At 53.3% G+C, this 25,115-nt stretch overlaps 1 protein-coding gene across 1 annotated transcript; it reads right to left on the bottom strand.

Moving 5' to 3' along the window:
• Nucleotides 1-3,811: 3,811 nt before the first annotated feature.
• GNA15 (G protein subunit alpha 15) lies at nucleotides 3,812-18,050 on the bottom strand. Its single transcript, XM_068535039.1, has 7 exons — nucleotides 17,906-18,050; nucleotides 10,280-10,464; nucleotides 10,007-10,161; nucleotides 9,260-9,388; nucleotides 6,631-6,760; nucleotides 5,050-5,203; nucleotides 3,812-4,038 (listed from the first exon to the last, which is right to left on the bottom strand). The coding sequence occupies exons 1-7, from the start codon at nucleotides 18,048-18,050 to the stop codon at nucleotides 3,812-3,814; spliced, it is 1,125 nt and encodes a 374-aa protein (XP_068391140.1).
• Between the last annotated feature and the right edge of the window lie 7,065 nt (nucleotides 18,051-25,115).

The raw sequence follows: 25,115 nt of genomic DNA, 5'->3' as shown, positions 1-25,115 counted from the left end.
ACAAATAAATGGCAAAGAAAAAAGGTTGGGTGATGGTTATAGGTGAAAAGAGACTTAGAGATACAGCAACCAAATGCCACGTGTGGGCTTTGTTTGGGCCCTGACTCAAAGGAACCACCTGCGGAAAAAACACGTATGACGTTTCATCGTCAGCGATGAGACGTTTTGCCATCATGGGCTCACCCGGCTGATGCGCTAAGAGGGACCCTGCGGCATTCTTGCCCAAAATGCATGCCGTTAATCACATCATGAGCAAACATCAGACAAGCCCAAATTGTGGGACGTTCTATAAAATAACCGGCCAGAACTCTTTTATTTTTTTTAATTTTATAAATTTATCTATTTGTTTATTTATTTTTGGCTGCGTTGGGTCTTCGTTGCTGCGCGCGGGCTTTCTCTAGTTGTGGCGAGCAGGGGCTACTCTTCGTTGCAGTGCGTGGGCTTCTCATTGCGGTGGCTTCTCTTGTTGCGGAGCACGGGCTCTAGGCGCGCAGGCTTCAGTAGTTGTGGCACACGGGCTCAGTAGTTGTGGCTCGCGGGCTCTAGAGCGCAGGCTCAGTAGCTGTGGCGCACGGGCTTAGTTGCTCCGCGGCATGTGGGATCTTCCCGGACCAGGGCTTGAACCCGTGTCCCCTGCATTGGCAGGCGGATTCTTAACCACTGTGCCACCAGGGAAGTCCCCTGGGCAGAACTCCTTAAACAGGTCATGACAGACAAAGGCTGACGAGCCGTCACCAAGGAGACAAAGACAGGAGATGCAATGTGGAATCCTGGCCCAGAAAAAGGACAGGAGAGGGAAAACTGGCCAAACTCTAACAAAGTCGAGAGGTTAGGTAACAGGATGATGGTTGATGTTAATTCCCCGGCTTTGATAACCTGACTTGTAGCATGGTTATCTAAGAGGTTCACATCAGAGGAACGTGAGTGGACGATGTTCAGGAACTCTGCACTATTGCTGCAACTTTTCTGTAAATCTAAAATTATTATAAAATGAAAAGCTTTAGGGAATTCCCTGGCAGTCCAGCGGTCAGGACTCCACTCTCTCACTGCCGAGGGTCCGGGTTCAAGCCCTGGTGGAGGAACTAAGATCCCAAAAGCTGCAAGCCGTGCAGCGCAGCAGGGCGGGGGGGCGGGGGGGTTGGGGGGGAGCTTTAGAAAAGACATTTACAAGACACATGGGGAGATCTGGATACTGACTGGATATTAAATATCCAAGGATCATTGCTAACTTTTTTAGATGTGATAATGTTGCATTATGGTTATCCTTTTTAGAAGGGAGTCTTTGTATATTAGAAGGATGTGGATGAAATGGTATGATATCAGGGATAATGAAAGTAACCAGGGACTTCCCTGGTGGCGCAGTGGTTACGAATCCACCTGCCAATGCAGGGAACATGGGTTCGAGCCCTGGTCCGGGAAGATCCCACATGCCACAGAGCAACTAAGCCTGTGCGCCACAACTACTGAGCCTGCGCTCTAGAGCCCGCGAGCCACAACTACTGAGCCCATGTGCCACAACTACTGAGCCCGCGCACCTAGAGCTTGTGCTCCGCAACAAGAGAAGCCACCGCGATAAGAAGCCCGTGCGCCGCAACTCGAGAAAGCCCACGTGCAGCAACGAAGACCCAGTGCAGCGTAAATAAATAAATAAGAATTGGGTGCCTAACTCAGGGGACCAAGGTCATGTTGACGGCATGTACTCTTGATCTAATGGGACAAAACCTTCTTCACCTCTGTGCTCCTCCGACCTAAAATCTAAACCTCAGTCTAACCATGAGAAAAACATCAAACGAAACTCAACCAAGGGATGTTTGACAAAATACCTTTTAGGAGACGTATCTGGGAACGTGACCTTCTTTGGAAATAGGATCATTGCAGATAGAATCAAGTTAGGATGAGGTCATTTGGGCGGGCCTAATTCAGTGTAACTGGTGTCTCTGTAAAAAGGAAATTTGGACACAGACACACACAAGAGGAGATGGCCATGTGAAGACACAGGCAGAGACGGGAGGGACGCAGCCACAAGCCAGGGATACCCAGAGCCACCAGAAGCTAGAAAAGGCAGGAAGGACTTTCCCCTAGAGCCTCTGGAGGGAGCACGGCCCTGCTGACACTTTAGTCTCAGACTTTGCCTCCACAACTGTGAGAGAATACATTTGCGTGGTTTTAAGCCCCTCTGTCTGTGGTACTTCGTTACAGCAGCCCTGGGAAAGTAAAAGGATAGCTGACCAGCACTCCTCAAAACTGTTAAGGTCATCAAAAACGAGGTAAGTCTGAGAAACCATCACAGCCCAGAAGAGCCTAAGGAGACGTGATGATGAAATGTCGTGTGGGAACCTGGGTGGGGTCCCAGGACAGAAAAAGGACATTAGGGGAAAAAAGGAAATTTGTTGGACTTCAGTTAATAATGGGTCAATATTGGTTCATTAATGGAAAAAAAAAGTACCATATTAATATATTAATAATACGGGAGATCAGGTGTGGTTTCATAAGGCAACCCTCTGTATTCGCAATTTTTCTATAAACCTAAGACTATTCTAAAAATTAAAGTTTATTTTTTACAAAGTAAAACAAAACAAAAAACCTCTTGAATGAATAATAGCATCTTGGCTTGGCCACCACCCAGGTGTTTAGCCTTAGTCAAATTATTCAGTTTTCTGTGCCTCGGTTTCCCCATCTGTAAAATGGGGGTGATGGGGTTTGTGCTACATGGGCCTGCCCTGAGGATGGTGGGAGACCAGGATCTGGGGTAAGTGGAGTCATCATCATCTCCCTCAGGGATAGGTGGTAGCTGCTGCTGGAATTTTGGGTGAGTAGCAACAGAAGGTCAGCTCACATGTCCCCGGGGCCAGGGAGAGAGGTTAAACTCCACTTCCTGGCTCAAAGTGCACGCAGTCCCACACAGCTCTGTGTACCATGCCCTACACGAGCGGATGGACAGCAAGTAGAACTTTTTCCTTCCTTTGCCATGTTGCTACCCTGCCCGGGACAGACGACCTGAAATGGGACCGCGCGGGGCAGGGGGTTGGTTGTTAAACAGGACGCCCCTAAGAAATCAAAGGTCTCCAGAATGTCATTTCTTTAATGTCCACCCTTCAAGGGGCCCCGCAGAAGGTGAGGGAATAAATACAGAAGGTTGTAAGATGCAGCACGCCCGGCCCCCAGCCTGGTAAGGAAGCGGGGCGGGGGATGCCTGTAGACCTCGGTTTCCTTCATCTGAAACCTGGGGCAGGACACACTTCGAGCCACGAGGCTCTGATAACGGCGGCATTTTCCGGGCGTCTCTCTCTCCTAAGAAAACGGAAGTCCCTGAGCTACGCAGACCTCAGGCTGGGATGCGGCTCCTTTCCGCTAGGGGGCGCCAGAGTCCGCGTCCCTCGGCATGAAGGACCACTCCCCTGTCCCGGGGCTGGTGCATCACCCCCAAAAGTGTCCCAGACCCCTGCCCAAGGGGGGACATACCTGGAGGTGGGGGTCCTGAGAGAACCCCATCCACCCAAGTCCTGGATCCCCTGCTCTTTTCACCTTTTCCTGCACCCTGGCCTCTCAAAAGGCCATTGTGCTCCCTCTCCAAGGAGATACAGTGAGTCGAGGAAAGGAAGACACAGAGGCTGTCCTGCTGAGGAGCGGAGAAAGGAGGAGGCGCCGATCGGCCTTCCACCCTGGCTCACTCGCGGCCCTTCTGCCACCTGGGCCTGGGGCTGGAGCGAAAGGGGCACCTGGGTTCGCTGAGCGTCAGCCCACCTCGCTCCCACCGCCCGCAGGTCCCGCCTGCCACTCGCGGGTCTGAGTCCGGAGCGTTGGGCCTGGGTCACAGCAGGTTGATCTCGTCCAGGTAGCGGGCCAGGACCGAGTCCCGCACGTCCTTGAAGACCCTGCGGATGTTCTGTGTGTCCGTAGCGCATGTGTAGTGGCTGAAGAGGCGGCGGGAGCGCGAGCCCCTCCTGCCACCATCTGCTCCGTCCACGCAGCTGGCGTACATGCAGGTGTACATGTCCAGGATGAACTTCTTGGCTGCCTCCGTGTCCTGCTTCGGGCCTGGGGACAGGGGTAGGCAGTCAGGGCACACAGCTCATGGGGCAGGTGGGAGCCCCTCCCTCCTGGGACCAAGGTGGGCTCTGGAGACCCTGTCCCTGATATGGGCAGCAACAGGGCTGCAGGGACCACCCACCAAAGTGCCTGCCGGCCACCGCCATCTTCTGCCTTTCTAGCTGGTCACATGACTCAGGTCCAGCCAATAGGAGCATCAGGTATGTGTTCATGCAGGTCACATGACCTGGAATGGACCAATGAGACTGGTCTCTGGGACTTTGGGCAGAACTGTGTTAAAGAGAGACCCTCTCTCTTGGCTGGGCTTGGAGCTGGGGGGATGGGAGCCTGGAACTGCAGAGAAAGACATCCTGGGGAGGTGCAAATGGGGAAACCGAGGCCGAGAGAGGTGGGGGGAAGGATGGCCATCCTGGTGAGGCACACATGCGACTCCCCCCCACCATCTCTCATTCATATATATATATGAATATTAATATATATTCATATATATATATATATATATATATATATATATATGAATGAATGACTGGTGTCCTTATAAGAAGACAAGAGACAACCAGAGACAAAGTCATGTGGTGACAGAGGCAGAGATTGGAGACACGCATCTACAAGTCAAGGAATGCTAAGGATTGCAGGTGACCACCAGAAGCTAGGAGAGGGGCTTGGAACAGATTCTCCCCTGGAGCCTCCAGAAGGAACCAACCCTGCTGACGCCTTGATTTCAGACTTCTGGCCTACTGAACTGTGTGTGAGGAGAAAAATTTCTGCTGTTTTCAGCATCCAGCATGAAGGCTTCTGTTAGCTTATCCCCATTCTACAGAGGGGGAAGCTGAGACTCAGACCGCTTGGGCAGAGGACAGAGATGGGTCTGGAACTCAGGCCTGTCCCATTGCATTTGAAACCCCACTGGCTCTAGGCTGGGGTAGGACCTGGACCAGCATCTCTCTTGGGAGCTGCTTTTGGGAAGTGAAGGGTATAGAAAGTTCTAGAACCACTCACCCCGGAAACTGGGGAAGTAGGTAGCCAGGTGGGAGGCGGGGATCTTCTCCTCCAGGATGTCAGTTTTGTTGAGGAAGAGGATGACGGAAGTGCTTTTGAACCAGGGCAGTTCCAGGATGGTGCCAAACAGGGCCAGGCTCTCCTTCATTCGGTTCTGGGTTGGGGGGCACAAGCAGGTCATTGATCCAGATGGCCAGCTCAGCCCAAACAGGAGCCCTCCCCCCACGTAGAGATGGGGCTGTCGGCCCCCCAAGCAGCAGCTTGAGGCTCCCCAATTCCCGCCCAGCTGGGTCTGAGGGTGATGTGGCCAGCTGCCTATGTATGCCCGAGGTGGTTTTGTGCCTGTACTGGTTTGGGTAGTGTCCTCCCCACCCTGAAAATTCATGTCCATGTATGTGGAACCTAGGAAAATGGTACAGATGAACCGGGTTGCAGGGCAGAAGTTGAGACACAGATGTAGAGAACAAACGTATGGACACCAAGGGGGGAAAACTGCGGTGGGGTGGGGATGGTGGTGTGCTGAATTGGGCAATTGGGATTGACGTGTATACAGTGATGTGTATAAAATTGATGACTGATTACCAAAAAAAAAAATTCACGTCCACCTGGAACTTCAGAATGAGACCTTATTTGGAAATAGGGTCTTTGAAGATGTAATTAGTTAAGAATCGGCCACACTGGAGTAGGGTGGGCCCTAAGTCCAACGTCTGGTATGCTTATAAAAAGGGGAATTAGGACACAAGGAAATGGCCACTTGAAGATGGAGGTAAAATGGGGTGATGTGTCTATAAGCCAAGGGACGCCAAAGATTGCCAGTGGCCACCAGAAGCTGGGAGAGCCTGGAACAGATTCTCCTTCACAGGGAACCAGCCCCACTGACAGCCTGACCTCAGATTTCTGGCCTCCAGGACGACGAGACGATACACTTCTGTTGTTTCAGCTCCCCCCCACCCCCACGCCCGCCACATCCCAGTTTGTGGTACTTCATCAAACTAGGAAACTAGGGCATCTCGTGTGGCTGGACTGGAGCAAACTCTGTGTCAGAATGGCCTCAAATTGATGCTGTCGGATTCAGTTTGAAAGTCAGAAGTATAACGTCTGACCCTTGGATCCCGAAACTGTCTGTGGGAAACGTTAACCCTGAAAAGTGCACACGTCAGAGATGATAACGTGCCTGACCTTCACGCAGGGGGTTAATTAGGAGAAGAGTTCACGAAAAGGAGAAGAATTCTGAGTAAAAGCAGGACATTGTCCCCATGACCCACATTCCCAGGACGGCTTACATTGTGCTTCGGGGGTGGGGGTGAGGGGTGGGCTGTGTGTCTTGAGGCTCGAGTGTCTGACTCTGTGTGTGTGTGTGTGTGTGTGTGTGTGTCAGGGTCCTGGCCTCACAAATGCTTGTAGATCTGTGTGTTGGGGTTCAATGGTCTGACCACAAAAGAGTGGACGGTGACGCTCAAAGCCAAGCCAGACACACAAAGCTCCACTCAAGAGTGCCTGCTCAGCTGCGGGTCCCCGGCCCAAGGTGGGGATAAGAAAAGCAGGGGAAATGGTGCCCCTGCACCCGTCGTGGCCCCTCACCTCTTGGTTGTTTTCCTCCAGACACTGGTCGTATTCACTCAGCGAGGCCAGGTAGATGAGGGCGATCACATTCTCGAAGCAGTGGATCCACTTCTTGCGTTCTGACTTCTGGCCCCCGACGTCCACGATCCTACCAGGAACAACTCCCTTTCAGAGTTCAGGCTTAATCGGGACCCCCGTGACGAGGCGTCCCAGACCCCAGTCATGGCTGGGACATGCCATGAGCAATATTGATAGCAACAAGAATAGATGCCAGCCACCTTGTGTATTACAGCACTTCACCCCATGGAGCAAGTATCGCTATTATGCCCGTTTTACAGATGAGGAAACCGAGGTATAGGGAGAGAGGGGACTTTCTAGAGCTTCTACTACACTGGGCTGCCTGATTTCTACCCCATGGTAGAGGACAGCTGGTTGCCCTCAGTCTGCCCTGGTTCTGGCTGGGTGACAAGAGGGAAATTGCAGATCATCTCCAGACCTCAGTGTCCCATCAGCTGTGTTCTGGCTGACTATGGGAGTGTCGAGTGGCCACACAGATGGGCAAACGTCATCCCCTCTGTGTGTGGCCCAGGGCAAGGGTTTGCCTCCACCCTCCCACACACCACAGCAAAAGCCTGGGCCCTCCTGCCTTCCTGTTCTCTCTTCTAAGAAATGTGGGTTACTGATAACAAGCCCTGTGTCACTTCCCCAGGGATGGGACCATTACTCAGGCAGCTGGTAGGAAATACCAGAAGCCTCAGAGCAAGAAGAGACTTGCCCTGCTGTACAGGAGGAAAGTCCAGGCTGATGCCTGCGGCGCCTGATTCCCGAAACCAGCCTCTCTCATGATCCTCAGATTCCCTCAAACCCCGTATCCAGAGCGGGATGGGTGAAGCAGCGGTTGAGACTGGGGCTCCGATGGCTGAGATAGGTGTGGGGTATGCTACTTGCCGGCTCGGAGTCTCAGTTTCCTCTGAGCCCTCACCTTTGGCCTAAGAACGGACTCAAGTTTCCCCATCTGATAATTCCCCTCCTCAGCCCAGCCTTCCTTCTGAACTTCCCCAACCACTACTTTTACTCCTAAACTTTTACCAACTCACCTATCCATCTATTCATCCATCCAACCAATCACCCACCCACCTATCTATTTGTCCATACGTCCACATACCCACCCATCCATCCACCCATCGATCCATCCATCTATCTATCTACCCATTCATCCATTCATACATACATACACCCACCCACCCATATACCCACCCATTGATCCATCTATCCACCCACCTACCCATCCATGCATCCATGCATCCATCCCCCCACCCATCCATCCCCCCACCCATCCATCCCCCATCCATCCATCCCCCCACCCATCCATCCCCCCATCCGTCCATCCATAAGTCCATCCATCCATCCATCCACCCACCCATCCATCCATCCATCCATCTTTCCAACCATCCACTCACATTTACAAACTTCCACTCTGACCTTCAGCTGATCATCACTAGTGAAGCAGGAGAATCAAACTCAGCCCCTAACTTTGAGGGGCTCTCCATCTAGTGGAGGAGACCCAATGCAAACAGATAAATTATGAATCTTCCTGCTAAGGACTATTGCAGAGGCCAGAACAACATGGGGCCGGGGGAGGGGGTGTTCAGGGAAACAAGGGATCAACATGGGTGGGTTGAACACTGAAGGGTCTCAAGCATCACCCTGCACCCTCCACAGCTCCCTGCCTAAGGTCACTGAAGATTCTCTAAAGGCCACTAAGGTCACTGAGGACTCTCTAAAGGCCAATCTCAGAAGTTGCTTCTCTCACCGTATTCTTCCTGACCTCTCCTTGGCCTTTGACACTGACCATGACTCTGCATGGACCATCCTTTGCTGCACTGGCCACCCACACCTCTGGCTTCCAGCTCAGGCCTGTGTGCGCCCAGCCACCTCCCAGATGCCCCAGACCCCTCAGACCCAACCTGCCCCAAATGAGTTCATCATCTATTCTAACACCTCCCATCCCGCCACCACCACTGTGGCTCCACCATCTACTCTGTCACCTTGATGGGAACCCCATAGGGAGTCACTTTTGACTCTCTGCTCTAATTCCCATGCTCATCTCGTCCTGCCCATTCTACATCAGAAAGCATTCTTGCACCGTCCCCTCATTTCCATCCCCAAGGCCACTGCCCGGGCACTTCCCAACCCTTTCTGCCTGAACCATGGCTCCTGCCTTCTCCTGGGTCTCCCGACCTCCAGCCTCACCCCTCATTTGGGGCTGGGGAAGCTCAGAGGGTGAGCTTCCCCAACCCCAAATCAATCCCTCTGGTCTAGCCCTGACTGCACAGTCTCTGTCTCTTCCTTCCCATCACCTCCTAGCTCTAGTGAACTCCTATTCATTCTTCAATGCCCTAATACCAATGTCCCCTCCTCCAGGAAGACTTACCCTCCCAGAGCTCTGGGGGCTCAGTCTGGACTCCCTCAGGTCCCAGTCCTGATTCCATGGAGAGGCTGGAGGTGTCTGTGTCCAGCCTTGCCTCCTTCAGCCTGGCAGCCCCTTTGTGGGCTGGGACTAGGCAACTCCTACTCATCCCTCAGTGCCCCAGTTCCTTTGCCCCTCCAACAGGAGCCTTCCCCACCCACCAGGCTATGTGCTCACCGCAGGTTGGTTTTCTGCACGGAGAAGCAGTACTCGTTGATGCCGGTGGTGGGCATGCGGCTGCGGAGCACGTCCTGTGAGGTGGGGATGTAGCCCTCCTCCGTGATGCGGTCCAGATTTGACAGGTAGCTGTGGAGCCAGAAGCCCTGAGTCTTGGCCTTGAAACCTCCCTTTGCTTCTCAGGCCCCCCACCCAGGGCCTGGTGAGGACCTTGCTGGGGGGAGGAGAGCCCCCGGGGGAGGGCCAGGATCTCTGGGGTCCCAGGTGGCTCAGGCGCACAGCCCAAGGCCATGGGGGCGTGGGGAGAAGCAGCTTCATCCTCAGCAGCGTGACCCCAAGGACAGTCTCGCTGGCGTGGGCGTCACCCTGGGAAAACTGTCACCCCAGGTGTGTCACTGCCCCAAGAACAGTGATAGCCTGGAGCACTAGACACCCAGCGTCGTACCCAGGACAGCTTCACTGCATGACGATGAACAGTGTCACCCCAGAAATGGTGTCACCCCAGGACAGCGTCATCCTAGAACAGTCACCCCAGAGGCGCCATCACCCCAGAAGTAGTGTCACCCCAGGGACGGCCTCACCCCGGGGCAAGACCACCCACAGCATTCCCAGCAGCGGGAGCCGGCCAGCCTGAGGCCCCTCTGCCGACTCCGATCCCTGCGACTGGGTCTCCTCTGGCTCCGCCTCGGCACCGCCTCGCGCTGGGCACCTCGACCCCGCGCCCGTCCCCGCGGACCCCAGACTCACTACACTGCCGAGTCGAGCAGGTGGAAATCGCGCCGGCGCTCGTAGCAGGCGCGGATGCCGGAGTCCCTCCACAACCACTGCATGGCCACGGCGTAGTGCTTCTCGAAGGTGGTCACCTTGTAGGGGTCCTGGCTCATGATCAGGTTGGCCCGGTGCTGGGGAGGGACAGACGGACAGGGGTGGGTCAGAGCAGCCGGGCGGGGCGGGTTGCCCTCCTGACGTCTCCACCCCCTCCCAGTGTGGCGCCCATGTGGCGAGACCCGGGATGCTCACCTTGTTCTCGGGCCAGCTGAAGGGGATCTGCAGCCGTTCCATAGCCTCAATCATGGTCTGCATGGACACGAAGATGTTCTGGTAGACCAGGGTCCGGAAGCTCTTGCGGTCCTCCTCCGAGTAGCCCGCCCCGTGGATAATGCGCATCTGCTTGATGAACGTGCTCTTCCCGCTCTCGCCGGGGCCTGGGGAGACGACTCTGCGGTCAGCTCGGCCCTCCGGGGCTCCCGCCACCCGCCACCTCCGGCCACTAGGGTTCAAATCCCCGCTCTGTGATCCTGGGTGAGCAGCTTCATGGCTCTTGTGTCTCGGTTTCCCCACCTGTGAAACGTGGTTTGCTGGGTGGACGTGAGGGGTAAACTAGTTCATTAAAAGTTTGTCCCGGGGGGGCAGCAAACCACGGCCTGCCGGCCGCTGTTTTTGTTTTTATTTTTTGGGTCTTGTTTTCTTTTGTGTTTTTGTTTTTGTTTTTTTGCCACACCGCGCGGCTTGTGGGATCTAAGTTCCCCGACCAGGGATGGAACCGGGGTCCCCTGCAGTGAAAGCGCTGAGTCCTACCACCAAGGACCACCAAGGAATTCCTGACAGCTGCCTGTTTTTTCATGGCCAGCAAAGTTTTACAGTTTGCATGGTTTTTATATTTCTAATTCTTTTCACCCTTACAGTTTTTACATTTTTGTAATGGTTACAGTTTTTGAATTTTTTAACGGCTGAAAGGAATCCAAAGATTCCTTTTTGGTGACACCTGAAAATGACATGAAATTCAGGTTTCAGGGTTGGTCAATAAAGTTTTATTGGCACATGGCCGTGCCTGGTTGTATACAAATTATCTAGGGTTGGTTTCTCGGGACAGCCACAGAGTTGAGTAGTCAGAGACCCTCTGGCTTGCAAAGCTGAAAAGATTTACCATTTGGCCCTTTACAGAAAAAGTCTGTGGACCCCTGGCTTAGAGTGTGCTTTGACATAGTAAGAGCTACATTCCTGTCCACTATTATTAGCAATAGTAGTCTTTACCATGATTATAATTACTATTATTATTATTCACTATAATAATTTCAGGTAGAGAAAGTTTTGTGAAGGAAATACAATAAGATAAATAGATAAAGAGTGATTAAGTGACTACTACAGCTAAGTGTCACGGAAGGCTTCTCAGTGGAAGTGACATTGGCGTTGAGATCTGAAGGCTGGGAAGGTTGCTCTCGTGCCAAGATCTGGAGGAGGGAGCACCAGGCAGTGGATACAGCACGTGCAAAGGCCCTGGGGCAGGACCAGGCCTGGTGTGTTGGAGGAATAGCGAGGAGGCCTGTGTGCTTGGAGCTGAGTGAGCAAGGGGGAGAGAGGGAGGAGGTGAAATTATGATTGTGGAAGGGGTTCTAAGGAGCTGGGGGCTTTGAGTTAGGCTGGGTAATCTAGGAGGGCCTCACTGAGGAGGTGACATCTCATCTGAGACCTGGCAGATGACAGAATTCATTAGAAGAGAAGGGGGAATAGCGTTCCCAACAGCAGGCACAGTACATGCAAAGGTCCTGGGGCAGGACCATGCCTGGCATGTTGGAGGAACAGCCAGGAGGCCTGTGTGTCTGGGGAAGAGTGATCGAGGGGGAGAGAGGGAGGAGGGGATGGCAGGGAGGGGACGGGGCAGGTCATGCAGGGCCTTGTGGGCTGTGGGGAGGACTTGGGCTTTTACCCCGAGGGAGGTGGGAGCCTGGAGGGCTGTGGGTAGCGGAGGGGTGGGGCCTGACCCAGGGGCTCACAGGTGGCCCCTGGCTACTGAGGGGAGGGCAGGTTGGGGAGGGGTGAACCCAGCCAGATGGGAGTGTTCTGGTCCAGGCTGGACCCAGGTGGCCGCGTGGAGCTAGAGAGAAGAGGACACATGCACAAGATATTTGGGAGACAGAATACACACGACCTTGCTGATGGACCAGAGTGGGGAGAGGGGTCCTTGCAGGCTCACCTACAGAATCTCCAGGGCCAAGTGCTGGATGAAACCACAGGGCCCTTCTGAGTGCAGGGTCGCACGTCAAAATGCCAGTCATGGGTCTGGGATAATAACACTAGAAGCTTTGGAAGCTCAAAGAGCAAGGCCTGGCTCCCTGCTGTCTGAGCCCCGATATCTCCCTTTCTGAGCCTCTGTTTTCTCGTCTGTGAAATGGGCATGATAGCCAGGCGGGAGGTGCGGGGCCGGGAACCACCTGCAACACCTTGTCACCCTGCCGGCTCCTGGGGGACACTGGTGTGGGGTCCCTCCAGGGATGGGGAAGGGGACTCGTGCAGGAGGAACTGGGACCAGCAGCAAAAAAGGGAAGGGGTGCCCTGGCTGGAGCCAGAAAGAGGAACCAGGAGCAGCGGAAACACAGCAGGGAGGAGGCGGGGAGTGTAGGAAGCGGCAGAAGAGGGGGTGGAACCCTCCTGTACCGCCCCTGGGGGGCTCTCGCCCCTCCCACTCCCAGCAATTCTGAAGGCAGTGAGGGCAGGATCCAGCGACACCGCTGCACTCGAGATCCAAGGAAAAGAGTCGCTTTTCTATGGCCCTGAAGGACATTCATGGGGAAACTGGGAATGCCAGCGGGACGTGATGGTGACGGGATTGCATCACACGCATCGCCTGCTCACCACTGCCCTGGGGGTCTTTGCTTTTTAGTGGGACTCAAGCCCACTGAAGTATCGGGGGGGGCGGAAAATGTGTCAGGGCTGCAACTTTACTCGCAAACGGTTCCGATAACAATGAATACGTACGTATTAAATATAATATATAAATGTATAGCAAATAAACTATAGCTATGCATTATGTAAATTATAAGTATATACACATATACTTATATATAATGTGTGTGTGTATACATATATATATATATATAGAGAGAGAGAGAGAGAGAGAGAGCAGGGTGGGATGGGATAAAGGGCATGTGGTAAAATGTTAACATTTGCAGAAGAATCCGGTGCAACTTTTTTATAACTCTGAAAGTATTTCAAAATGAAAAGTTAAGAAAGGGAAAAAAAAAAGACCCTCAAAGGGCTTCCCTGGTGGCGCAGTGGTTAAGAATCTGCCTGCCAATGTATGGGACATGGGTTTGAGCCCGGGTCCGGGAAGATCCCACATGCCATGGAGCAACTAAGCCCGTGCGCCACAACTACTGAGGCCGTGTGCCACAACTACTGAAGCCCATGCGCCTAGAGCCCGTGCTCCGCAGCAAGAGAAGCCACCGCAATGAGAAGCCCGCGCACCACAATGAAGAGTAGCCCCCGCGTGCTGCAACTAGAGAAAGCCTGCGCGCAGCAACGAAGACCCAACGCAGCCAAAAATAAAATAAATAAAATAAATAAACTTATTAAAATAAAAAAACCCTCAAATGCCATGTGAGATGCTGCGTTGGAGGCTGGAACAGAAAAGGGGCCGTGGTGGAAAAAACAGTGAAATCTAAAGTCTGGAGTTTAGTTAACGGAAATGTAATGGTACGGTTCCCACATTAATATCTCAGCTGTGATGAGCACACGGCACTTATGTAAGATGTCATCACGAGAGGAAGCTATTCAGGAGGAGACGGGAGCTCTCCGGACTATCTTTGCCACATTTCTGTCCTTTGAAAATGATTCCAAAATAAAAAGTTTCCTGCAAACAAACCAACAACAAACAAAAAACGCCCCACAGTTCCACAATCTGAAATGCTTCAGTAAGGAGCCACGTGTGTCTCAGATTCCTTGGATTTCAGGACGGGGATACATCAAACTCAATAAATATTCCTGCAGTAGAACCTCTGACTAGCACAGTCAGTGAGATAAACCCACAGCCTCGCCTCCCACTGGGAAACCTGGGGAGACGGGCTGGTCTCCGGAGCTTCTGCTATTTGGAGGTGGAAGAGGTACCGTAAGCCCCCCTGTCCTCCTAGGGTGCCGGGGGGGGTCCACACGCACCAGCTCGCCTGAGCCCACAAGAGGAACGGCTCTTGGCTCCACATTTCACGTGGGGAAACTGAGTCCCAGATCGGTTGGGTCATGCAGCTGGTGGGTGGCCAAACTGGGACTCAAACCCGGTTCTGAGTCCAGAGCTCACGGGCTTTTTAATAATCATTCCGGGAAGTTCCCCAGGCACTGCCTGAATTATCGTCACTAAGATTCCCACTGTTTTCCCATTCACAGTGGAGATGTGGGGGCTCAGAGAGGTGAAGTGACTTTCCCAGGGTCACACAGCTACTGGAAAAGCAGAGGAGTAAACACAAGCCCTTGTGGATCCTTCACCTTCATCAAAGTATCAGTTCATGTGATGTTTCTACGGACGCTCAGAAGCTCGTCGGCTCCTCTGGGTGCTGCCAAGACGGCGGTGAGACCTACGGCAGGGGGCTGCACCCTTTGACCTTCCTCTGGGTTGCCCCCAAAAGTGTGGAGAACAAAGAAAGATCTCACCAAGAAACAGTTAATTTTTTTTTATTTATTTATTTTTGGCTGCGTTGGGTCTTCGTTGCTGCGTGCGGGCTTTCTCTAGTTGCAGCGAGCGGGGGCTACTCTTCGTTGCAGTGCGCAGGCTTCTCATTGCGGTGGCTTCTCTTGTTGCAGAGCACAGGCTCTGGGCACGCTGGCTTCAGTAGTTGTGGCACATGGGCTCAGGAGTTGTGGCTTGTGGGCTCTAGAGCGCAGGCTCAGTAGTTGTGGCACGTGGGCTCAGTAGTCGTGGCGCACGGGCTTAGTTGCTCCGCGGCATGTGGGATCTTCCCGGACCAGGGCTCGAACCTGTGTCCCCTGCATTGGCAGGCGGATACTTAACCACTGCGCCACCGGGGAAGTCCGCAACAGTTAATTTTGTTGAGATGCACCGATTTCTTTTTTTTTTTTTCTCCTCTTCTGTTTCATTAAAGAAAAAAAAAAATCCTGGTCGCCACCCACAGCTTGGGTTTTGTGACTCACAAGTGGTTCACAACCTGAAGTCTGAAAAACTCCACCTTTGCAGCTGTGACTGTCCTGGAGCCACTGAGGAATCAGGAGCCTCTCTGCTCCCCCTCCTGATGTGGTTCAGGAATCCCCCCAAGTGGGGCTGGGGGCTGCGGGGAGAGCTGTTTCCACCTGGCGCGTCCTCGCAGCCCAGACGGGAAGTGATTGCTTCCTTCTGGGAATGGGTGAGGAAGTGGAAACTCGCAGAGGCCAGGAGCCGTGACAAGCCCCAGGCATCGCGAGACGCTGTGCGGCTCCTTCCGTGGGCGATGGCAGTCCCAGCCCCACCGTCCTCCCCCAGGAAACTGGGCCACTGGGACACAGGGAGCTGCCTGAGAGCAGACAGCTCATCTTCTATGCCCGGTTCTGCCTCAAAACTGGCTGCAGACCCCAGACCCATCCTGCCGCCGCCCCGGGCCTCAGTTTCCGCATCTGTCATTGGGGTTCTGTGGAGGCACATTCACAGGGCAGGCAAGCGCGTGGACTGTGGAACCAGAATTCTAGGTTCCGATCCTGGTTGTGTGACCTTGGGCAGGTCGCTTCACCTCTCTGAGCCTCGGTTTCCCCATCTGGAGTGGTTCCTACCTCACATAGTATGGACAGAGCTGGCTCCTTTAATTGCCTTATTCTGACTCTTCCCCCTCCTCAACGTGGTGACCACTTCCTGTCAGAGACAGACCCCCAGCCCCTTGGCCTTCTTCCTCCAAAGGGTCAGCCACCTCCCAGGAAAAAAAAAAAAAACTTTTGGATTCAATTCCTGTTTTTAAGGAGGGCAGGTGTGGAAGCAGCCCTCAGGGCTTGGATGGGGTATTGAAACCACAGTCCAGCGGGCTGTCCATAGGGCCACCATCTGTGCTTGGACACGTGGACAACCTCCCCTCTCCCCTCTCCCACCCCTACCAGCAGAAGTGGCTTCCTGATATGGGACTGGCTGTGCAGTGGTCAGTGGGGCAAGGGACTTTCCTAGCTCCAGGAAGATATGGTACAGCTCTGGGGAAAATCACCCCTGAAACAGGATTCATTCATTCATTCATTCATTCACTCATTTATAAATCATGCATCGGGTATCTGCTCTATGTCAGGTCACCGTACTCCTGAAATAGATGCTGGGGACACAGGAGTGAATAAGATGGACATGGTCCTCACCTCTGTGTTGCTTGCTGTGTAACTGGAGAGACAGACAATAAACAAGGAAACAAGAAAACACCTGAGAGAGCGCCAGCGAGTGAGTGGTATGAAGAAAAATCAGGCGAGAAAGAAAGATGGGGCTGACTTTGAAGCCTGGGAAATCAGGGAAGACTTCTCTGAGGAAGTGACACTTGAGCTGAGACCTGCCTTGAGTGAAAGGAGTGAGAGCACCAGCCATGCAAAGGCTTGGGGGATGCTGAGAGCCCTTGGCAGGGAGAATGGCAAGTGCAAAGGTCCTGAGGTACGGTTAAAGAAAACCTGAGATGTGCAAGGAAGTATCACTAACACTGCCAAACCCCTAGCCCAACAGGTCAAGAAAAATGGAGCAAAGGCAAAGAATGAAAAAGGAGACATCACTACAAATCCTACAGACATGAAAGGATGACAAGGGAATGTTATAAACAACCTTATGCCTACACATTTGACAACTTTGAAGAAATGGACAAATTCTTTGGAAGATACCAATAACCAAAGCTCACTCGAGAAGAAATAGCCCTATTTATTAAAAAATAGTAAATAACATATATATACTAGCCTAGCTATTACAGAAAGTGAATAGAGATAGCTATGAAATTAAATTCTTAATTAAAACCTTCCAGGCTCAGACAGCTTCATTGGGGTCCCATGCCCCCACCCTCTCCTCTCTCTCCACCCCTCAGGGCTGCCCCTTCCCACTGAGCAAGAGAAGAGAGAGGACGGCCATCCAGATGACCAGGCTCTTTGCCCCAGGACAGGCGGATGGGACTTTGGAACACTTCCCAGGCCCTTGCTCAGGGCTCAGGCAGTCTCAGGAGACCCTCCAAGGCTGGCATCCCTGGGCTTAGGCCAGCAGGGTCATACACAGGGCAAGGTGGCTGGGAGAGTGGACACACGTGGAGAAGAAGACATGAGGTCTCAGAGGTCACAGCCTCAGAGCTTTCCAATCCACCACACCCAAGTCACCCCCACTCCCTCACCCTGTTCTATTTTCCTCCTGTTCTTCCTGCTGCTGGAAATTATTTTACCTGCTTATTAGTTTTGGGGCTTAACGTCTGTCTCCCCCACCGGAAGCTGAGGTCCCCAGAGGCAGGGACACGCCCCATCTCCTCTGCCGCTGTGCCTCCAGGAATTACTCAGTATGTCTTGAATGAATGAACCGATCAACCAATCAATCAATCAATCAGAGGCACATGGCAATGCTCTCTCTGCCCACACGACTCGTGCTGATAAACCACCAGAACAGACCCAGCCCTCCAGAGGGACGGGAGGGTCTTGGAGGGCGAGGCTGGAGCTCCCCGGGCTGTGCGGCTCATTCCCTTCCCGTGACGCAGGAGCCGCTGGGACGGGCCGGGCCTGCCCGACAGAAGCCAGGCCACCCGGCCAAACCACCTCTGCTCCTGCATACGCCCAGGAGATGGCCGGGCTGCGGGACGGACGGGCCCACAGCTCACCCCTTGGGACTAGGAGCCGGGCCTCAGTCGACTCATCCTGAAAGTGGGCTCCCAGGCTGTCCCGCCCGGGTGGCCGCGGACTCACCGAGCAGCAGCAGCTTCAGCTCCCCTCGGTCCCGCTTCTTCTCCTCCAGGAGGATCTTGTTGATTTCCTGGTCGATCCGGGCCGCCGACTTCTCGTCCTCGGTCAGGCACCAGGGGCAGCAGCGCCAGGTCAGCGAGCGGGCCATGGTGGGGTCTCAGCGGGCAGCAGGCGGCATCGCCCCCGCCCCCCCTTCCCCTCCCCGCGGGAGGCACCCCGGCCCGACCGCTCCGGGGAGGGCTTCTGACAGCCGGCGGCAAGAGTCTCCCTCGTCGTGGGGGTCGCCCCCCCCAGGGACCCCCGGCTTCCCGGCCTTGGGCACCCGGCGGCCCAGCTCAGCGAGGCCTGTGTGGCCGGGTCAGGGGTGGAGGAGGAGGAGAGGAGATGCCGGCTTAGGGCTCCCCGCCCACCCCCAGACCTGCCCGGCCCGGCCCGACAGGTTGACGTCAGTAGAGCGAGAGGTGAGGTGGGCGCCCCGGGGGAGGGCGGGGCGGGGAGGAAAGGCCCAGCCGTCTGCAGTCTGGGTCTGCGCTGGGCCTCCTTCCTCATTCTGGAGAAGGGGTGGACCCTGTCCTCCTGGGCCTCTGACGCCGGCCCCGGCCCACCCACCTCTCCCCCTCCTCTGGGCCAATTAGAAGCAGTCATCAGAATACCCCACGAGATCTTTTTTAAAAGAACAGCCAAGGCCCGGCGGCACCTACTGTTTTAAACGCTTTTGTGTATTGGGGGGCGAGGGGGGTGGTCATGCGGACAGCACCCCAAGTTCCTTGCCATTTCTGCTGCACAGATGGGGACATAGAGGCACAGCCAGGCAGTGACAACCCCCAGGGAGCCTCTCCCACCCGTGGAGCCCCAGTCTCAACTGCAGAGCTGGCAGCTTTGGGACTTTGGAACCGGGCCATTCATTCTTCTTGCAAACATTTATGCGGCACCAACTGTGAGCCAGGCATTCTACGCACAGCAGGGACCCAAATGACAAAAAACCCAATCTCCCTGCCTTATGGTCTAGACAGACAGATAAAGAAATACCTTAAATATATGTATATCTGAGCCTATCAGATAGCCATAAATTGTGAGAGGAAAATAAAGCTGGGAAGGGGGATGGGAGACTGGGGGGGGGGGCCTCATGTGTGGCTTGAAACAGGGGGTCAAGGAAGGTCACTCTGAGAAGACAGGCATTTGGGACCAGGAGGAGAAGTCGGATAGGCAGCCTGGACATAGGGGGGACCTTGGGAGTCAAGCCCGCGTCCCAGCAAGGCCATGAGGCCCCCGTTCCCTGACGGCTCAGCCCTCAGGACATTAGAAGCAGGAGGGGACACAAGGGTGGCTGTGTAGCTGCGTCCCCACAGAATGTCTCCAATCCAGCAGCTCTATGCTGTGTTCGGGGACAGAATGCTCTTTGAGAGGTTCTAGAAAGCTCTAGAAAGTTCCCGAACACCCCTCCCCCACCCCCAGAGATACACAGAACCCAGGAGACTCCGGGCCCCTCCCAGAGGCACTGGTGAGGCTCAGAGAGGGTGCGTGCTGTGCCTGAGGTCACACAGCCGCAACTGTCTCCCTGTGCCACGCCCCAGACGACACCAATGCGGTTTTCTTCGCTGTTGATTCATAACGACCAGCAGATGGGAAGTTCGATAGGGGCCCCCTTGGGTCACTGGCTCCTGGCAGGCACTGCCCTGCCCAACCCCGTTCCCACCCCCCGACCGGATGGCCGTGAGGAGGGGGTGCTCCCCGGGGCCTGAGGCCTGGGTGACTTCCCACTCCCGGGCAGGTGAAGAAAAGCAGAAATAATAATGTGGGCCACACAGAAGCAGAACGGAGGTAACCAGCTTGGCAAAACCCGGAGGCCAGGCTGAGTCACAGACTGGAGGGTGGATGGCGGGGCAAGGCCAGGAGCACCTAGGGCCACCCCGCTGTTTCCCAAAGGACACCAGGCCCCTAACCCATCACACAGGGCCAGGACGGCAGGCCGAGGTCTAATACCTTTCTTGGCTCCCACTGACCTCAGAAAAAAAAAAAAAACAGGCGCCTTGATTCCCCCTCCTCCCGGGCCCATACTCTGTGAATTTCTTCAGCCTCACAACAAGTCTTTCCACTTCCCCAAACAGGCGAGGAGCTGCTTCCTCTCCAGATGAGGTGCCATCCTGGCGGGACACCTGTCACCTATTAGTTCATTCGGGAATAACAGGGTGAGCTGTGTGTTTAAAAATACACACACACGGACCTCCCTGGTGGTCCAGTGGGTAAGACTCCACGCTCCCCATGCAGGGGGCCCAGGTTCCATCCATGATCGGGGAACTAGATCCTGCGTGCCGCAACTAAGAGCCGGCGCAGCCAAGTAAATAAATAAGTAAATTTTTTAAATATATATTTTAAAAAAATACACACACAGACTTATCTGGCAGTCCAGTGGTTAAGACTCCGCCCTTCCACTGCAGAGGAGGTGGGTTCCATCCCTGGTCGGGGAACTAAAAATTAAAATAAACACACACACACACACACACACACAGAAAACACAGAAAACATGAACGTATAACCTAATAATTTCCTGTGAAACTGATACCCACGTGATCCCCACCCAGGCCAAGATTCAGGGTATTGTCAGCCCCAGGAGGTTTCCCAGATACCCGTTCCAACAAGACCCCCTTCCTCCTGCTGGCCAGTCAGCACTGCACCAACTTCTCTGGTATTTCTGGGTTTAGGGGTTACTTTTTGGTAACAAGATTTATTTTGTTTTTTGTTTTTTCAATTTATGTGGCTTGGTAGGCGCTTTCTTTGGTGTACGGTTTTGTGTTTTAACAAATGTACACAGTCATGTAAATTATGGCTAAAACAGTTGACAGAATATGGTTCTGTCACCTGAAGAACCCCCTCCAGGTACCTCTTTATAGCCAGACCCTCGCCTGAGCCCTCACCCCTGGAAACCATCGATCTGCTCTTTGTTGCTATGGTTTTTTGAATCTTTTTGAGACTGTCATATACATGGAATCATACACTGTGTAATTTTTGAGACTGGCTTCTTTCGCTTAGCATCTGAGATCCCTCTCTGCAGTGGGGCATGTCAGGAGCCCTTTCCTTTGGACTCTTGGGTAGTTTTCTGTTGTGTGGCTGCATCACCCTTTATGTGTTCACCCGTAGAAGGCCACTTGGGTTGCTCCCAGTCTGGGGGTGACCACGAATAGTGCTGCTGTAAACATGCACTATAATCACCATGAGTGTTCGTTTCTCTAGGATAAATTTCTAGACGCGGGATGGGTGGGTCATAAGGTAATTGTACGTATAACTTTGTAAGAAACGGCTGAATGGTTTTCTGGTGTGGCTTTCCCATTTTGCACGCCCATCAGAAATGCCTGAGGGTTCCCGTTTTTCCACCTCCCCATCAGCACTTGACATTGTCCGTATTTTTTATTTCAGCCATTCTAAGACATGTGTAATGGTGCCTCACTGTGGATTTAATCTGCGTCACCCTGATCAGCTAACGGTGTTGAACATTTTTGCCTGTGTTTATGTACCATGTTTGTATCTTCGTTGAAGTGTCTGTTCAAATATTTTGCCATTTCCTTCAGTGGGTTTGTTTCCCTATTATTCTGTCTTGAGGATACAAGTCATTTGTGGGATATGGGGTTTGCAAATATTTTTTCCCAGCCTGTGGTTTGGCTTTTCATCCTCTTAGATGTGTTCTTTGTGTTTCATTTTGACAATGCTCAATTTATCAGTTTGTTTTTCCTTCACGGGTCATGCGTACGGTGTTGTCGCTAAGAACCCTTTGCCAGACCCAAGGCCAACAAAGAAGTTCTCTGCTTTCTTCTTGGAGTTTTATTGTTTTACATTTTACTCTTTTTTTAAAAAAATTAATTTTATTTAGTCATTTATTTTTGGCTGAGTTGGGTCTTCGTTGCTGCGCGCGGGCTTTCTCTAGTTGCGGCGAGCGGGGGCTACTCTTCATTGCGGTGCGCGGGCTTCTCATTGCGGTGGCTTCTCTTTGCTGTGGAGCACGGGCTCTAGGCGCGCGGGCTCAGTAATTGTGCCTCAAGGCTCCAGAGCGCAGGCTCAGTTGTTGTGGCGCACGGGCTTAGTTGCTCCACGGCACGTGGGATCTTCCCGGACCAGGGCTCGAACCCGTGTCCCCTGCATTGGCAGGCGGATTCTTAACCACTGCGCCACCAGGGAAGTCCCCTGTCTGCTCATTTTACCAATTACTGAGAGAGAACTGTGGAAGGTTTGAAGCGTAATTGTGGATTTCTCTATTTCTCCTATCAGTATTTTCATATTTTGCTTCATCTATTTTGTGCAGACACATTTAGGATTATTATGTCCTCTTGATAAACTGATTCTCTTGTGATTCTCTTATGTAATGTCCCTCTATATTTCCTCGCTTTTCTTTATCAATTTACAAGTGGATTAAGCATCCTTAAATATTGTGTTCATTGTTTGCCATTTTCGAACTTTCTGTGAATTCTGGTCTGTCTGGCTTCTATCACTCAATGTTTTGTTTGTGTCATAAATCATATTGTTACACGTGGTTGAAATTCATTAATTCTCACTGCATAGACTATTCCATTGGGTGAACAGCCCACCATCTATTTATGTATCCTTTTAGTAAGCGTTTTGTATTTATTTTTTTTAATTGAGATATAATTGATACATAACATATGCGTTTCAGCTGTACATCGTAATGATTCTATACTTGTATATATTGTGAAATGATCACCACAGTAAGTCTAGTTAACGTCCATTGGCACATGTAGTGATTTTTTTCTTGTGATGAGAACTTTTAAGACCTCCTCTCTCAGTCACTTTCAAAGTACAACAGTCATTTTTTGTTGTTTGTTTGTTTGGCCGTGCCGTGTGGCATGTGGGATTTTAGTTCCCCCACCAGGTATCAAACGCTTCCCCTGCATTGGGAGCACGGAGTCTTAACCACTGGGCCACCAGGGAAGTCCCAATACAGTATTATTAACTGTCATCACCATGCTGGGCTAGTCATTTATTCTACTGTTGATGGGCATTTGGGGATGTAATGAGTAGGATGGCTACGGACATTTGGGATGTGCCTTTTTGGAGACCATATGTATGACTCTCTTTAAATAATACCCAGGGAGTTCCCTGGTGGCGCAGTGGTTAAGAATCTGCCTGCCAATGCAGGGGACAAGGGTTCGAGCCCTGGTCCCGGAAGACCCCACGTGCCACGGAGCAACTAAGCCCGTGCGCCACAACTACTGAGCCTGCGCTCTAGAGCCCGTGAGCCACAACTACTGAACCCACGGGCCACAACTACTGAAGCCTGTGCATGTAGAGCCCATGCTCCACAACAAGAGAAGCCATCGCAATGAGAAGCCCGCGCACCGCAACGAAGAGTAGCCCCGGCTCACCACAACTAGAGAAAGCCTGAGCGCAGCAACGAAGACCCAATGCAGCCAAAAATAAATAAATAAATTTATTTTTTAAAAAAATACCCAACTATGGAACTGCTGGGTTACAAGGTATTTCCCAGATATTAACTCTCTTTTGCCAAAGTGCATGTACCAATTTCCAACCCCAGTAGCTCTGGTGAGATTTTTTTGTTTGTTTTTTAAATTTTTGCCCGTGCCACCGGGCTTGCGGAATCTTAGTTCCCCTGATCAGGAATCGAACCCGTGCCCCCTGCAGTGGGGGCCCGGATTCTTAACCACTGCGCCACCAGGGAAGCCTCTCTCTGGTGAGTTTTTATGGACCTAAATTTATCCCATCCAAAAGTCTCTCCTTTATTCAGAAACGACGATCTCCTTGCTGTTTCTTTGGTATGAGAAATGCCCTTTCTGTTTAATGAGGAATAGGATGTTTACATGGTTTCACAGTACCTCACAGTCCTCAGCTGATGGGAGGCCACAGCTGGGTCACTCCCTGGCCACTGCCCTTGGCGACACCCAAGGTCATGCCCCCGCCCCCACCAGGGCTGGCCCAAGGCTGGGGTACAAAGGTCCATCCCCTCCCTTTATTAACTGATGAATCACGGATTTGATTCCACTTCTGCGGGTATATCCAAACCGAAAGCAGGGTCTCCAGAGGGTCTTTCCCACCCAAGTTCACAGAAGCATGATTCACCGCAGCCAAAAGGAGGAAACACCCAGGATCCCCTCGCCGGCCACCTGGGCCGGCTTGGTGGGCGGGGGACTCGGGCTCGGAAGGTTTTCTGTCTTGAAAGCCTCCTGGTTTTGTAACAAGGGCCCTGCGTTTTCACTTTGCACCGGGCCGCGGCTGGTGCCCAGGCTCCTGGGCGCCGCCTACCGTCAGGGCAAGGGCCCGGCCGCTCTGTGCCTCGGTTTCCCTGTTGGAACCGGGATGCGGAGAGGACCTCCCGGGCGGATGCGTGTTCGCGCAGGCGGGCGCGGAAAGCAGGCGAGTGGCACCTGCCGGCCGCGGGGGACATGACGGCCAGGCGCGCCGGCAGCATCCGCGGGCTCCCTCCCTGCACCCACCTCCCGAATCCCACTCCCCTCCTCCGCCTCCACCTGGGACCGCCCCATCATCTCCCACCTGTTCCAGCTGAGTCCCCTCCATCCGGGTCCCTGGTTCCGCCCTCACCCCCCACAGTCTGTCCTCCCGGCAGCGGCCACCAGAGGGCGCCTGTGAGCACCGAGTCAGGCCCTGTGCCTCCCCTGCCCACAGTCCTCCAGGGTCCCACCTTCCTGAGGGTAAAAGCCCAAGTCCTCCCCGCGGCCCACAAGGCTCTGCACGACCTGCCCCTTCCCCTCCCTGCCCTCCCCTCCTCCCTCTCTCCGCCTCACTCACTCTGCTCCAGACACACGGGCCTCCTTGCTGTTCCTCCAATGAACCAGGCCTGGTCCTGCCCCAGGGCCTTTGCATGAGCTCTTCCCGCCGCCTGGAAAGTCTCTCCCTCAGACCACAGCATTGCCCCTTCCCTTCACGTCTTCCAGCATCCTATTCATACGCCACCTTCTCCGAAAGGGCTTTCCTGAACAGCCTGCCTGAAATGGCCACTATCTCTGCCCATGCCTCTTCCCTGCTGTTTTTCTTCATAGATTGAGTCATGGTGATAAGTGCTGTCTCCCTGTATATGCAGTGCCTAGGACAGTGCCTGGCATGCACGGGGCCTTCAGGGCATTTCCATCCCGCTGATGAATGAGTAAATAAAACTGGAGTGGGGGCTTCCCTGGTGGCGCAGTGGTTGAGAATCTGCCTGCTAATGCAGGGGACACGGGTTCGAGCCCTG

The sequence above is a fragment of the Eschrichtius robustus genome, chromosome 2 (assembly GCF_028021215.1).
Source record: "Eschrichtius robustus isolate mEscRob2 chromosome 2, mEscRob2.pri, whole genome shotgun sequence".
Taxonomy (NCBI): domain Eukaryota; kingdom Metazoa; phylum Chordata; class Mammalia; order Artiodactyla; family Eschrichtiidae; genus Eschrichtius; species Eschrichtius robustus.
The sequence above is the reverse complement of the archived record's forward strand: the minus strand, read 5'-3'. Positions and strand labels throughout refer to the sequence as shown.

Coding starts and splice junctions, on each gene's coding strand:
- GNA15 (XM_068535039.1), bottom strand. CDS start 18,050: ATGGCCCGCTCGCTGACCTGGCGCTGCTGCCCCTGGTGCCTGACCGAG. Junction 10,162..10,279: donor TCAGCTGGCCCGAGAACAAG/GTGAGCATCCCG, acceptor GTCCCTCCCCAG/CACCGGGCCAACCTGATCAT. Junction 9,389..10,006: donor CTGCTCGACTCGGCAGTGTA/GTGAGTCTGGGG, acceptor CTGGCTCCACAG/CTACCTGTCAAATCTGGACC.